Genomic DNA, 14,632 nt, shown 5'->3' on the forward strand with positions numbered 1-14,632 from the left:
AAATCTACCTCTGGAGTTTTGGGAAAGCTGAAATGAAAAACTTCAGCCTGTCAAAGGAATAAATGTACCTTGAATAGAAAGAATCCCATGCCCGGTGTTTGTCAGGCACAGTAACTTTCCGTCTCTGGGCTGTATGGGTCCCTCTGTGGGGAGGGGAAGCGGGAAAGATGTAGGGTGTGCATGTGACTGTGAAATAGATACTCAGTGGTGGTGGCATAAGCGTTACCAGATTGCCTGGTGAACCAGGAACTGTGCTCATCCCCTTGTATTAGTACACTGGAAGTTGTATTTAGTGACATGAGCTGATGAGGATGTGACACTTCTGACACAGATATGCTGCAAACTCTTAGGAGTCTTTTGTCTAATATTTCTTTTCCTTGTTGAAAAATATGGAGGAACCTTGCAGGGTGCCTTATAAGGTCTTCTGTATGTCTTCAGAAATACTGTTTATCCCTGGGGGGTGGAATTGAAGTTCACTGAATTCCAATATAGAGCAAATGCTGAAAGCTGTTTTTTTTGTTTTCTTCTCCCCGCTTTCAGTCTGGAGTAAGGTTTCTATTACTAGTGTCAATATAGAAGAGATGTTGCTTTTCAGCCAAATTACTTTAAAAAGATTGCTCTTTTTCAGGAAAACCAGCATTTCTACTTCAGATATTTTCATTGCAGTATACTGTTGTGTAGTAGTTTAGGACTATTACTTTGAAGACTCTGAAACTGAGGAAGCTATTTTTATATTGGGATGTGTCTAGTAGGTACTTTTTATTCTTCTTGTTCTTAGAATCATAGAATCGTTAGGATTGGAAAGGACCTTAAGATCATCAAGTTCCAACCCCCTGCCGTGGGCAGGGACACCTTACGCTAAATCGTATCACCCAAGGCCTTGTCCAACCTGGCCTTGAACACTGCCAGGGATGGAGCATTCACAGCCTCCCTGGGCAACCTATTCCAGTGCCTCACCACCCTAACAGGAAAGAATTTCCTTCTTATAGCCAACCTAAACTTCCCCTGTTTAAGTTTTAACCCTTTACCCCTTGTCTTATCACTACAGTCCCTGATGAAGAGTCCCTCCCCAGCATCCTTGTAGGCCCCCTTCAGATACTGGAAGGCTGCTATGAGGTCTCCACGCAGCCTTCTCTTCTCCAGGCTGAACAGCCTCAACTTTCTCAGCCTGTCTTCATACAGGAGGTGCTCCAGTCCCCTGATCATCCTCGTGGCCCTTCTCTGGACTTGTTCCAACAGTTCCATGTCCTTTTTATGTTGAGGACACTAGAACTGCACACAATACTCCAGGTGAGGTCTCACAAGAGCAGAGTAGAGGGGCAGGATCACCTCCTTTGACCTGCTGGTCACGCTCCTTTTGATGCAGCCCGGGATATGGTTGGCTTTCTGGGCTGCAAGTGCACTCTGTCAGATCATGTTCATTTTCTCATCAACCAACACCCCCAAGTCCTTCTCCACAGGGCTGCTCTGAATCTCTTTTCTGCCCAACCTGTGGCTGTGCCTGGGATTGCTCTGACCCAGGTGTAGGACCTTGCACTTGTCATGGTTAAACCTCATGAGGTTGGCATCAGCCCACCTCACAAGTGTGTCAAGGTCCCTCTGGATGGCATTCCTTCCCTCCAGGGTATCAACCGAACCACACAGCTTGGTGTCATCGGCAAACTTGCTGAGGGCGCACTCAATCCCACTGTCCATGTCAGCGACAAAGATGTTAAACAAGACCGGTCCCAACACCGAACCCTGAGGGACACAACTCGTTACTGGTCTCCAGCCTGACACTGAGCCATTGACCACAACTCTCTGTGTGCGGCCATCCAGCCAGTTCTTTATCCACCGAGTGGTCCATCCGTCAAATTGGTGTCTCTCCAATTTAGAGAAAAGGATGTCGTGTGGGACAGTGTCAAACACTTTACACAAGTCCAGGTAGATGACATCAACTGCTCTACCCCTGTCCATCAGTTCTGTAGCCCCATCATAGAAGGCCACCAAATTGGTCAGGCAGGATTTCCCCTTAGTGAAGCCATGCTGGCTGTCACCAAGCACCTTGTTGATTTTCATGTGCCTTAGCATGCCTTCTAGGAGAATCTGCTCCAAGATTTTGCCAGGCACAGAGGTGAGACTGACTGCTCTGTAATTCCCTGGGTCATCCATTTTCCCCTTCTTGAAAATGGGGGTTATATTTCCCTTTTTCCAGTCATCGGGAACTTCACCTGACTGCCATGATTTCTCAAATATGATGGCCAGCGGCTTCGCAACTTCATTCGCCAGCTCCTTCAGGACCCGCAGATGGATCTCATCAGGACCCATGGACTTGTGCACGTTCAGATTTTTAATATGGTCTCAAACCAGATCCTCTCCTACAGTGGGCCCAAGGTCTTCATTCTCACAGTCCCTGCATCTGCCTTCCAAGACTTGGGTGGTTTGGTCAGAGCCTTTGCCAGTGAAGACTGAGGCAAAGAAGTCATTCAGAACCTCAGCCTTCTCCAAATCCCATGTAGCCAAAGTTGCTTTAAAGTGATTTGTTTTCAGGCAAATCCATTAGAAATTATTATTATTAGAAATCTTTCTTTTATGCTTTCAGAATATTTGAAGTGAATAATAATACCAATGCTGCTTATTGAAGAGTGAAGCCTTTTCTATAGGTTGGTTAGGGAAGAGACCAAGTGACAAATAGGGATTAGTATGAAAGCTACCAAATACTTTCTCATACCAGTTTTCTTTTTGCAATGAGTGGTGAAATGTTTGTATTTTTAAAGAGTAAGAATGGAAGGACGGGATAATTTTGAAAAGTGGTTTTATTAAATGATTCAGTGGTGCAGTTCATACTAATGTTTATTTATTTATCTATTTATTTATTTATTTATTTATCTATTTATTTATTTATTTATTTATTAAGTCTTCACTCTTAGTGCTAAAAATGCAGGAAATTCAAAGCTAACTGTTGTGTTTTGAAAAACAGGATTCAGCCTCATAGAATGGTTTGGGTTAGAAAGGACCTTAAGAACACTAGTTCCAACCCCCTGGCAATGGGCAGGAACACCCCCCACTATATCAGGCTGCTGAAGGCCTTGTCCAGCCTGGCCTTGAACACTCTCTGGGATGGAGAACTTGGAGCTTCCTTGTGTAGTGCCTCACCACCCTCACAGTAAAGAACTTCTTCCTTACATTCAACCTTAATCTCCCCTGTTTAAGTTTAAACACATTACTCCTTACAGTCCCTGATGTATAGTCCCTCTCCTCTTGTGTTTCTTACAAGAAGAAACATTTCTTTGGGGAAATGACACTCTCTTGCATCTATTGTAGGTTGATTACATGGATGAAAATGAGGAGTATTTTCAACGTCAAGCTTCTCATAGGCAGTCTCGAAGAAGATTTAGGAAAATCAACCAAAAAGGAGAGCGACAAACAATTATTGATACTGTTGACCCTTATCCCGTGGGGAAGCCACCTCTACCTAGAGGCTACCATACGGTAAGCTGTCTGTATTTATGGTTTCCCAGAATATAAATTGGAAAATTACCTAAAATGAAACAAGCAGAATGGCTAAACTTGCTGGTATCTTTAAGTAAGTGTGCTTCTGTAGGGAGGTTTCCCCTTAAAATGGTGCAAGTTTGACTTCATCAGTACATAGAATCATAGAATAGATGAACACATATGAACATGTGTGCACCTTAAATCTTAGTTCAGAGTTGAACTACAGTTCAACTACAGAGTTGAACTACAGTTTCTTAGAGTGTGAATGTCATGTATGATTTCTTAATGTTCCAGTCATTATTTGAAATTGTGAAAGAAACTATGTTCTCATTTCCTTTTGCTATTAAGTTACAGTACAAATAGTTTAGTGTACAGTGTTAAAATGTCAGTGAAGCATTCTTTGGCATATAACAGTTGTTGCCTGAAAAGGACTGTGCTGCATTGCAGCAGGCCAAAAGTTTGGATTAAATATGTCTTTTCTTTCTGGAATTCAGAATTTAAATGTCAAATTACTTTTACTGGTGTCTGCCTCAAGAGCTTTTTTCACTTGGTTTCCGTGAGCTGCATAGGTTGCCCATCATCAGGGAGATCATTTGGTCATTTCACTTGGTATCTTCTTTTGGCGTAATCTTCAGTGTTGAAAGTTTTCAGGCTTTCTCTTGAGATTAAAATAAATTGCTAATTAAAATTTATTCTATGAAACATTTTATATAGCTTTTAAATTGAGAAAAGCTCGATTAGATTAACATGTTTGTTTGGTATTGATTTCAACCGTAAGCCAAAGACTAGAAAGGCTGTTTGTCTCTGGCTCTAGTTTATTTGTTTAGGTCCACAAACCTAGAACCATAAAGGCATGCGCATAAATAACTTTGTGCATATTTAATCTAATTGAGTTTGTTGGGCTGAAATTTTGCACAGTGTAAGCCACATGCATGTAAATTTGCAGTATTAGAACTTTAGTGTTCTTAAAATACTGTCTTTGATCCAATGCAGTTGTAGGTTTTCTCCATTTTTCCTTCTTTATTGGTATTCCTTGACTTGTTTGCCAGTTCCCTGTATATTCAATGTGTGTCTCTAAGTGTGTAGATGTTTGATTACATCTGTTAATTATACAGGCTTTTCCTCATGAGCTGAATAATTACATTTTATGCCAACAATTTGTTTTTGTTTATACAACAGATTTTAATAATTTAATTTTCAGTGCGGTTTTAATTGCCTCTAAATTTAAAACGGATTGAGCCAGTTCACTTGGTTTGAAGATGAAACACTTGTCTGTTTTGTTGAAAAAGTAAATATGCAGTACTGTACTTTGTAGGAATTACAGGAAGAATTACTTTAATTCATATTATTTATATGTGTATGTTGTGCTTAGCAAACAGCTCTAGTGTGATTTTGACCTAGCTCTAGAAGGGCAATATTTAGATTACAGACAGTGCCATTTGCATTTGTAGGTCCTCGCCTGTTGTATAAATTTCACTTTAGGTATGCTTAATGAGTTTTTGTAAGCTTAACTGGTACTAAGAGCAAAAGTCCATTGTGTGCCATTCTGTTGTGTGAGTTCATAATGATTTTATGTATGTGTTGGGAAGTTCATTGCAAGCAAGATTTCATATTGAGTTGGAAGAGATTGCCAAATAAACTGTAAAATTTGCAATAATTACAGACAGATGCTGCTTTAAAAAATGTAATATAATGCATATGAGTAAATTTCCCCTGTCCCAAAGGAAATTGAGTCAAATATGCTCAAATGAGTTTTACAACGTAGTCAAGAGTCTCTGGTCCATTCCCTCATATTTTTTACAGTATTTGGTGATCTTTTTTACATTGTTCTTTCATACACAAGTAGTAATATTTCTACTGTTTTAACCATACATGTTAAAGGCTGCATTGTCTGTTTGCCTTTCCTAGTTTATGTCCCTTGACCTCATTTTTTTTAATCTTGTTTTCTTAAAAATTCACTGAAGAAAGCAGGTTGTTTGAAACAAATAGCTATTCCAAACATATTATATAGCACAGATCTTGTGGACTTTTTGCCCATCCATTCTTTGGTCAGTATCTGTAAAGGTCTCACTTTTGGTTCTACTTCTTAATTTTGGATAAGGAAAGAAGCTTCTAAAACCATGCAGATGTTCAGATATTGAAGTGAATAATGTGCTAAAGTAAAATGGAAAAAGAATTAATATGATGCATTTGTTTTCAAGTTTGCTCTTCCTTGTGGATGTGTTTTGGTTTAGTGTTAGGTACATGAGATTCAAAGTAGTAAAGCTGCTTTGATAGCATTCTCAAAATCTTCACATATTTTCTTTTATCTTCTCTAAATCCATAGCTACTGGGTAGAATGATTTTTTTTTATTTGATAAATTGTTCATGCTTTTTTTTTTGCAGTGGTCTCTGAATGCTTTCCTTCAGAAAGTTCAGACAGTCTTTTCTGAAGAAAGTTTTCTATATCTTTATGAAAACGTAGAGCATAACATAGAACTTACATGAAGATGCATGGCTGTGCTTTTCAAGAGTTAAATGCAGTGCTCTCAGTTGTGGCATGGCTTTCTGCAACAGAGTCAACTTGTAGGGAGGATGATGGACCTTCATTAACATAATTTTAACATTATCTTCATAGTGGTGGAATGTACTATGGCATGTCTGATAATGTTCATCTTTTCCTTTCCTCCTATATGGCATTCATTTCATTTTGGCTCACAGGAATGCACTAAACCTCAGGTATTGTAACTTACTGTGTATGGTCCACTAACAATTTACTTGTGGGTTTGCGGTGTGATATCATAATTCTGATGCTATGTTATGACTAAAATTGCCTCCTAGCCTTTGCATTGATACTTCAGCAGTCTCACTGTGATATAAAAATACTAATGCAAATGTGGAATTTGGTGACAGCTCAGTGTCCCTTGCCCAGCTTGATTGATCCTTGCTTTGATGTCTGTGATTTAGAGAAAATGCAGAACAATAAGCAAAGGGTATATTTAAAATACTTAGTGTTTGTCAGACACTTTACTCAAGCATCTCTTCCATGACACAAATGACTTAATTTTTGATTTTGATTTTAAAAGTAGTCCCCCTGTTGTTGTTTAGTTACCTTGATGTCAGTAGAACAGGCGAATTATAGTGTGACAAGATGAACACCAAAGTAGCAACAGAAAGATTCTGTTAGCTGAAAACTTGTAAGAGTGCTTCTTGTTTGTCTTCCATTATGATTATGTGCATAAAGTAGCTGGATTTTGTAGACCCTAACAAAGTATGTGTAATTGGCCATTATTTGAAGCCTGCTTGTCAAGCTAGGGATAAAAGTGTGCCTGAGTGTCTTTTGAATGGTATCAAACCAAACAAAATAGAGAAGTTTTCCCTGACATCTGATCTCAAATGCAAAGTAATCTGAAGATCTGAGTGGCATCTTTTAAAGTTAACTTGTATTTGTAGTTGCATTTGTCACTGCCACTACTGAACATCCACCAAATACAATGTTTGGTAAGAATGTGTCTTGTCAAGCTGTTAAATGCCCACACTCTTATGTCTGAGAAATCTCTTGTGATAGAACTGAAAACAAAACTATTGTTTAGCTTCAAAATTCTTCCTTTTCTCAAACATTATTTTGGTCAATTCTGATATTTTATCAGGAAATGTGTTTATTTTAAAAGTTCCTTCTGTATCACATTGTGCTGTTCACTTCTTTATATAAAAGACTTAGAGGGTTGAAATTTCAGCATGGTTCCACTATCACAGGCAAGTGACTTCTGTGCTGAAGTTCTCCCTTTCTTCAATATGTATGGTACAGTTAGTTGTTCTAGGAATCCAGTTCATTATCTTCAGATCAGTGCTCACCAGTTTTTCAATGGAATGATCCCAAGTAACCTATGGTTACTAAAACATTATGTCTAAGAGTAATAATGCGCTTCTCAAATCCTGATAGGAATTTGAAATACTTTGTAGCATTTAGATACGTATTGTACTTAGGCATGTTACTTTTGGAACAAGTGTTGCTGATTTCTAGGGTGAGGAAAATAGGAAGTTAATGTGTGGGAATAAAATCAGTGTGCTTTATAAGGCTGATAAAATTGCATCCTTTTTGCCACCATTTGTATTTTGGTAAAATGGATCTGTTATTTTTCAGGGAAGAAAAAAAAAATCCTGATAAGTTTAGGTTGCGCTGTTACTTGAATCTGGAAAACCTTGTTTAGGTTTTTGTGATAGAAAATTTTTACCTCTGCTTCTGCTGTGTCAGAAACTGCCTTTAACAATATTAATGTTAACACCTTACTTAATAATAGAAATTGGATTTAACTTCTGAATGTGGATTTTCTTTCAGTGTGTGTCTACACTTGAGGCTACTTAAAAGTTTTCAATGAAAAGCCCTTGTTTTGAGTGACTTGACTGAAAGAGTGCAGACCCATTTTTCTGGGTCCGCACTTTTTTTCTGAGTACCTACATGGCTTTTCTTCTACTTTAGGCTGCTTGTGCTTTTTTTGTTTTGTTTTGTTTTTTAAACCGTAAAGTAGCATATTCATCAATGGAGTGAATTTAAATAAGGATAGACTTCCTTGTAGTATCTTTGTGCTAATAAACTTTGTGGCTGTTTCAGTGCCTCTGCGAGGAATGGTCATACCCAGCCTGAGTGCTGGTGAGCTGGTTGTTGTGTATATAATGCATGACATATTTAGTGTAAATTGCAAAAGTTCATAAAGGAAAAATAAGTTTGTCGAAAATAAGATGCTGTTCTTTAGTAGCATAGAGGTTGTGAGTAGTAATTTGTAACTCCCTGTTTTGTTATAGTCTGTATCTCCTGTGCCTTAGACTTGGTATGTAAACTGATATGCGAGCTTTTACTAGTCTGTACCATAGCCTTTTCTTTGCTAAAGGCAAAATATCAAAGCTTACTGGGGAATATTTATAGAGATGCAGGTAGGTCTGTAAATAAAACACTGAAGCACCAGTGAACAGCCCTGAACAAAAAGTATAGTGTGTGGTGCTTTACTCTATCCAGATCTGAATTATTGAGAATCTTTCCAGATTTGAATTAGTTAACAGGCTTATGAAAATTGCTGCTAGTGCATCCTCAGCCGGTCTTTTTAAAGCCAGCTGCTGAAATCCTTGCAGAAGGTCTTTCTGCCTTTTAGTAGCCTTTTTTTTTATCCTATTTAGCTTGAGATTCACATGAGGTGACAATCCGTTTATCTGGTGTTGGAAGGAAAAGAGCAGTGGGTATGGAGCCGTCAATAACTCCAGCTTCTTCCCCAAGTTACAAGCATGTAATTATTTTATCGTCACACACTGTGCTATAGAGCCAGTCATCACGCTGATGTGTAAAGGGCAGACAAGTATTGTCCTGGACTTTATTTGAGGGGCGTGACTGAAAACTTGCATAAGAAGAGGGGTGGAAATGAAACCATGTCTAATGTTGCTGAGTCAAGTCTCATCTGCAGCCGTGACTTCCTGAAAAAAAAAGGATTTTTTTCTAGCTTTTTTTTTATATTATGTTTTAAAAAGTATTTGACCCTGCTCATGTAGTACTAAACTGTAGAAACCTTGCTTGCTGCCTCAATCTTCTCTTATAGCTAATAGTTAGAGCAAAGCATTGGCAAAGTATCCTTTTTTTCCTAGTAAAATTTGCATTCACATTGTCTGCTGAGAGTCTAAAATTCCAGGATCGAAAATTTGTGTTCAGAATGTTCTCTTTTATGAAACAAGTTTGCCTTTTCCTTTGTCTGCAAAATTACATTTCAACAATCAACAAAGCTGTTATATATCATATAACATTTAAGAAGGATTTAAAAAAATCTGAATTTTAATTTTTTCTGCCTGAATTTCATGCCAAAACTTAGTTGTTTTCTTTTATTCAGTGGGTGAGGCTACTGAAGCGATGTGGAAGTTTACAAGAGGAAAAGAAGTGGTTTCTTGTGGCTAATATAGTTGATGAGAATTCAAAAAAGCTGATTCTATTTTATACTTTTATATATGTCCAGTGTAATTTCCAATGACACTTAATGTTGAAAACATTAAGCTCAATACAATTGCTTCTCTGCATGTATATTTATGTTTGTTGTAAAATACGTATTACTGGATGTATTCCCATGGACCACTACAAATGATCATGAAATATCTTATATGTGCTTGCTTCTCAACCATGTAGACTTCACAGTTTTTTGTTATATCTTGGTAGCAGCCTTCTAATATCTGAGGGGGGCCCAAGAATGCTTAAGAGGGATTCTTCACTGGGGACTGTAGCGACAGGAAAAGGGGTGATGGGTCAGACTTAAAGAGGGGAAGTTCAGGTTAGATATAAGGAAGAAGCTCTTTACTGTGAGGGTGGTGAGGCAATGGAACAGGTTGTCCGAAGAACTGGTGAACGCTCCATCCCTTTGCAGTGTTCAGGGCCAGGTTGGACAGAGCCTTGGGCGACACGGTCTAGGGTGAGGCGTCCCTGCCCATAGCAGGGGTTTGGAATTAGATGATCTTAAAGGACTTTCCAACCCTGACTATTCTATAATTCTAGGATAAAATGTGTTCTTGTTAGTGCATTGTATTCTACACAGTAAACTGCTGCCAAGAGAGTAGTGTACTTAGTCATCTTTATTACATATAGAATTTCAGTTATTTTAGTTTGGATCAGTAGGAACAGTTGTCAGATACTCAATCTACAAGAAATCAGTTTAAAAGAATGCCGTCAATCTTTCAAACCTGTAAATAGCTGCAGCTTTTAATGTTCCTGATGATTATTAGGATTATCTAGAACTTTCATTCCAATATAACTTTACTTGATAAAACAAAAGTAACCCACAGAATCAATCATGAATATTCACATTAAAAAAAAAAAAACAGCAAAAAAAAAAAAGCAAGCTTTCTTTTGGGAAGGAAGAATCAAATCTGAGTTAATTCGCCAACTCTAGGAAAATTATTTGATAGGGCAATGAAAAAGGAAGTGCGGACACACTGAAAGCCTGACTTTATACAAGGATGTAAAGAATATGGAGAGATCATGGGGAAAAAGACCAATTTTTTAAAAATCCTTGATCTTGAAAGTATTAAGTTACAAAGGAAAACTACAAACAGAAAAACTATTGGGTATCCCAGTCAGGTACACTTGGTCATCAAAAACGTTTGGGGAAGCAGGATGTTTAAGGGGTTTTGCTTTAGAGGCTCACATGAGTTGTAGCAGCTGAACCTATTCAAATATATCTAATTTTTAAATGCAATGCTAATTTAGCGTTCCCTCAGATAGTCCCTTTAGTCCCCCTCAGGAGAGGGGAAAAGTATGAATAACAAAGAGAAAGAAAGCCAAAAAGTATCTGTTAAGTGGCATATGCAGAATGAAAGCAAAAAGGTCATCTTGCTTGCATTCTGTTCTTGTTTCTGAAACAAATTAATGTAAGCAAAATAAATGGTAATTCAAAACATAATTGTACACACACCTAACTTTACATTGTATTGTATGGGAAGTAGCATGGTATGCCAGGGTGTTTTAATCACACTTTTACACAAATAATGTATGTCTGTTTGCTCAAACAGATTTCTTTAGTGATAACAAATTCAGTATAAAATAATTTATCTATTATTTATTTCTAGTGTTTATATTTGAAATAAAATATACTGTACTGATTGTATCATTAATAAAAAAAAGGGACTAGTTCTTAATGTCAAATGTGAGTGTCCTTTTACCAGGAATATTTGTTTAGTTGCTTTTGTTAATTTACAAAATTCAGTCTGCAGTTTCAAAAGTGACTGTTTTTATTGTTGCGTGATGGTGATAATATATTCATGATGTGGAATGAGATTTGGTGCATGCATCATACTAGGGAGTGGTACAAAATACTAAATATAAGTAGGCTGTGTATATAATATTTGAACAGACGCAGTAATGCTAATTCCTGAAGTGTGTAACTATGTTATATTACATAAAACTGGTATATTTTGAAGTGAGGCACTGCAAGAATTGTGGGGTAATTTTGTCTGAAATATGAAATTCCTGAGATGACTTGGACGGTTCCCATTAACCATTTTTTTTTGCATAGAAGTTGGGTGTTTTTGTGTGGGAACATCCACTGTTAATGTAATAATGTCAGTACACAATTCCCACTCCTGTGTTCTGTGGCAAAAACAACCTTTCAGCCTTCTTCTTTCAGCTGTGTTGTACTGTTTAACATTATGCATTATGTTATGTATTATAGTTAATATATGAGCAATGCTATCATTTTATTTTGTGTAGCACCCGAAGCAAAACAAAATTGTTAGTTCATAATCCTTTCAGTAATGTCTTCTGGCAAGCTAATGCAAAATTAATGACATGCAGTGTGTTATTTACTCAACTTGCAGCTTCTGTCAGAGGATGTCTATTTTTATATATTACATCATCCCTGCTGCAGAACTTATATATCCATTGGGATTTACTGTTCTTCCATTCCCTTTGGAAGTGCTCACATTGATGTCATAACTGTATTTGTAATTGTGATTAGATTTGAAAATTCAAAGACAAACATTGAATCTATGCAGTATTTTCTGCAACTGAAGTGTCAGTAATACTACCAAGTTTCTTGATTTTAGATATACTACTAGCACTAGGTCCTGTTTACAGCTTGTAGGGTTGCTAGTGCTTTATGACCACACATATGTGAAACTTTGGTTAATGATAGCATAGATTTTCCAGAGTAGCATAATTTTTTTTGCTGTTACTGACTTGTGATGTACTTTTTTAATATTATATAAAAGATTGCTTTTCAGAGATGTAGGGCATAAAACTAAATGTGAGGCTTGTCATCAAAGCAGAGTTATTCATGAAGAAGAAAAATGAATTTTTCATAACTCTTTTCTAAACTGATTGTTGTGTAATGTAACAAAATACAAATATTGGATTTCTACCACTTGAACTTCTTGAGGAAGATTAAAAGTCACACACTCGTGTTCTTAAATTTTTTTTAAGAAAAGGATATGCTCATTAGTGTAAGGTTGTTCATTTAGACACAATGTTTGCCTATAAAGTGCATATGGAAAAAGGGATCTGCCTATGCATTATGTTTGTGAAATACCAATAAAGGTCCTTTCAACATTGGCATTTCTATACAGATAAGCATCATGAGAGATAGTCCTAATGTAGACATTTGCCCGCTAAAGCATATAAAGAAGCTGTCAGTTCGTTTTTCCCAAGCATCTGAGCCACTCTTTTGTAAGCTGTGCTTGATATACTGACTTAAAGATAAAATCATTAGCATTAGGTGTCAATCTTTCCACAAAAGGTTTTCATTAATTTTAATAGTGCTTTTGTATTTCATTTGAATCATTTAAATGATTATTTTGCTGAGCGAATTGCAAAGCTCTAAAAAATTAATTAAGTAGTACTTTAAATATCCTGAGCAACTAGGGAAGTATGTATAGAATTAAAACGTGGAAAGGTGGAATGTCTGGAGAAGACAAACAGCATCCTGGCTTGCATCAGAAATAATATGACGAGCAGGACTAGGGAGGTGATTGTCCCCTCCCTGTACTCAGCACTGGTGAGGCCACACCTTGGAATACTGTGTTCAGTTTTGGGCCCCTCACCACAAGAAAGACACTGAGATTCTGGGGCATGTCCAATGAAGAGCAAAGAAGCTGATGAAGGGTCTAGAGCACAAGTTTGATGAGGAACAGCTGAAGAACCTGGGATTGTTTAGCCTGAAGAAGAGAAGGCTCAAGGGGGGACCTTACCACTCAACAACTACCTGAAAGGACGTTGTGGTGAGGTGGGTGTTTGTCTCTTCTTCTGAGTAACAAGCATAGGACAAGAGGAAATGGCTTCAAGTTGTGCCAGGGGAGGCTGAGATTGGATATTGGGAAACATTTCTTCACATAAAGGGTTGTCAAGCATTGGAATGGGCTGCCCAGGGAAGAGATGGAGTTACCATCCCTGGAGGTATTTAAAGGATGTGTTGTATATGTAGTGCTTAGGACATAGTTTCTTTGTGGACTTGTCACTGCTAGGTTAATAGTTGGACTTCAAGATCTTAAAGTTCTTTTCCAACCTAAATGATTCTATGATTCTAGGTCCAGAAGGCTATTCTTGCATTTTTGATTTTGTATTTGCAAATACTTTTTTTTTTCCCTTGGACAACCGGCATATGTTTGTTCCTTACTGTTGTAGTTATCACTTATGAAGGGGTGAAGTGGAAGGGAGAAAGACAAGACTGTTTCCTATGTATTTTGATATGTTGATGTTATGCATGATGGTTCTAGTAAAAACTGGAACCTGTTCCAACACGGTTAAACATGACTCTTCCATGATGAGTTTTAATGCATGAGTATCAAATAAGTTTGATATAAGGAAGGAGATGATTAGAGGCAATGCAAGTGTTTAGTAATAACACAAGAATTGTAACCTGAAACTCCTGGCTTCTAGTCTGATGTCATGATCTTAAACAGTAAATTGTGGAAGTAATTAGAATGGTGATAGTAAATTAAAAGTAAATTGTATAAACTTAGTTTAACATAGCTTGGATTTTCATTTGTTAGAAGCTTTGTGCCACTTGTAACTTTTTCTATGTGGAAATAATGGCATAATTCCTATTTGTGAATTCTTTTTTTATAATTTTTTTTTTAAAGGTGCCCCAATTCCTTAAGACTAAACATTTTAGATATTGAAAACATGCTTAAGGAGTAAGGGTGTTGACCAGGGTCTCAGAGATAAATCTTTGAGGTTGTGTCTGGAATGCTAATTTAGTGGTGGTGGGTTTCTTGAGGTGAAAGCGGATGAGGTTCTTTGGTTTCTTTCATAGCTGTGTTTGTTTAAAGTGAAGGAAATGCATTTGTTACAATGGTAATTGCACATTCGACATGGTTCTGCTTTTAAGCTTTTAGTTGAGACTCGGTAGCCAAGTTGCATATACCAGGCTTCTCGCAAAGTGCTTTCAGAGCTGTCAATGAAGATGCAGCAATATCCATCATACTGTTCAGGTAGTTTTAGTCTTAAAATTTAAACAGAGATTTGTCTTGGCTAAAGGTGCTAGTTAGGAAAAACGGTGGAATGATTTGTTTTATGTAAACACTAATTAATCTGAGATAAACCCTTCAAATGTGTAGACCCTTTTTACGTTATTGGGTAGATGTATATATTACAGTGCCCTGGCTAGTCCTGTTAAGTGTGAGTGCCATTGTCCATGCTTGTGTCTTGCAGTAGGTGACA

General features: G+C 37.3%; 1 protein-coding gene across 5 annotated transcripts in view; it reads left to right on the top strand.

The window, feature by feature from the left end:
• The window catches only part of RAPGEF2 (Rap guanine nucleotide exchange factor 2), a 197,861-nt gene that overhangs the window by 104,005 nt on the left and 79,224 nt on the right, over positions 1 to 14,632 (top strand). For 3 of the 5 annotated variants that reach the window (XM_062610149.1, XM_062609911.1, XM_062610068.1), the window contains exons 6-7: positions 3,304 to 3,471; positions 6,175 to 6,192. In XM_062610149.1, the coding sequence (XP_062466133.1) occupies positions 3,304 to 3,471; positions 6,175 to 6,192 (186 nt within the window). The remainder of the gene's footprint in view (positions 1 to 3,303; positions 3,472 to 6,174; positions 6,193 to 14,632) is intronic. The other 2 variants (XM_062609991.1, XM_062610234.1) reach the window with 1 other exon arrangement.

Source organism: Pezoporus occidentalis, unplaced genomic scaffold (genome assembly GCF_034315485.1).
Source record: "Pezoporus occidentalis ecotype Australia unplaced genomic scaffold, CSIRO_AGI_Poc_V1 ctg1, whole genome shotgun sequence".
Taxonomy (NCBI): domain Eukaryota; kingdom Metazoa; phylum Chordata; class Aves; order Psittaciformes; family Psittacidae; genus Pezoporus; species Pezoporus occidentalis.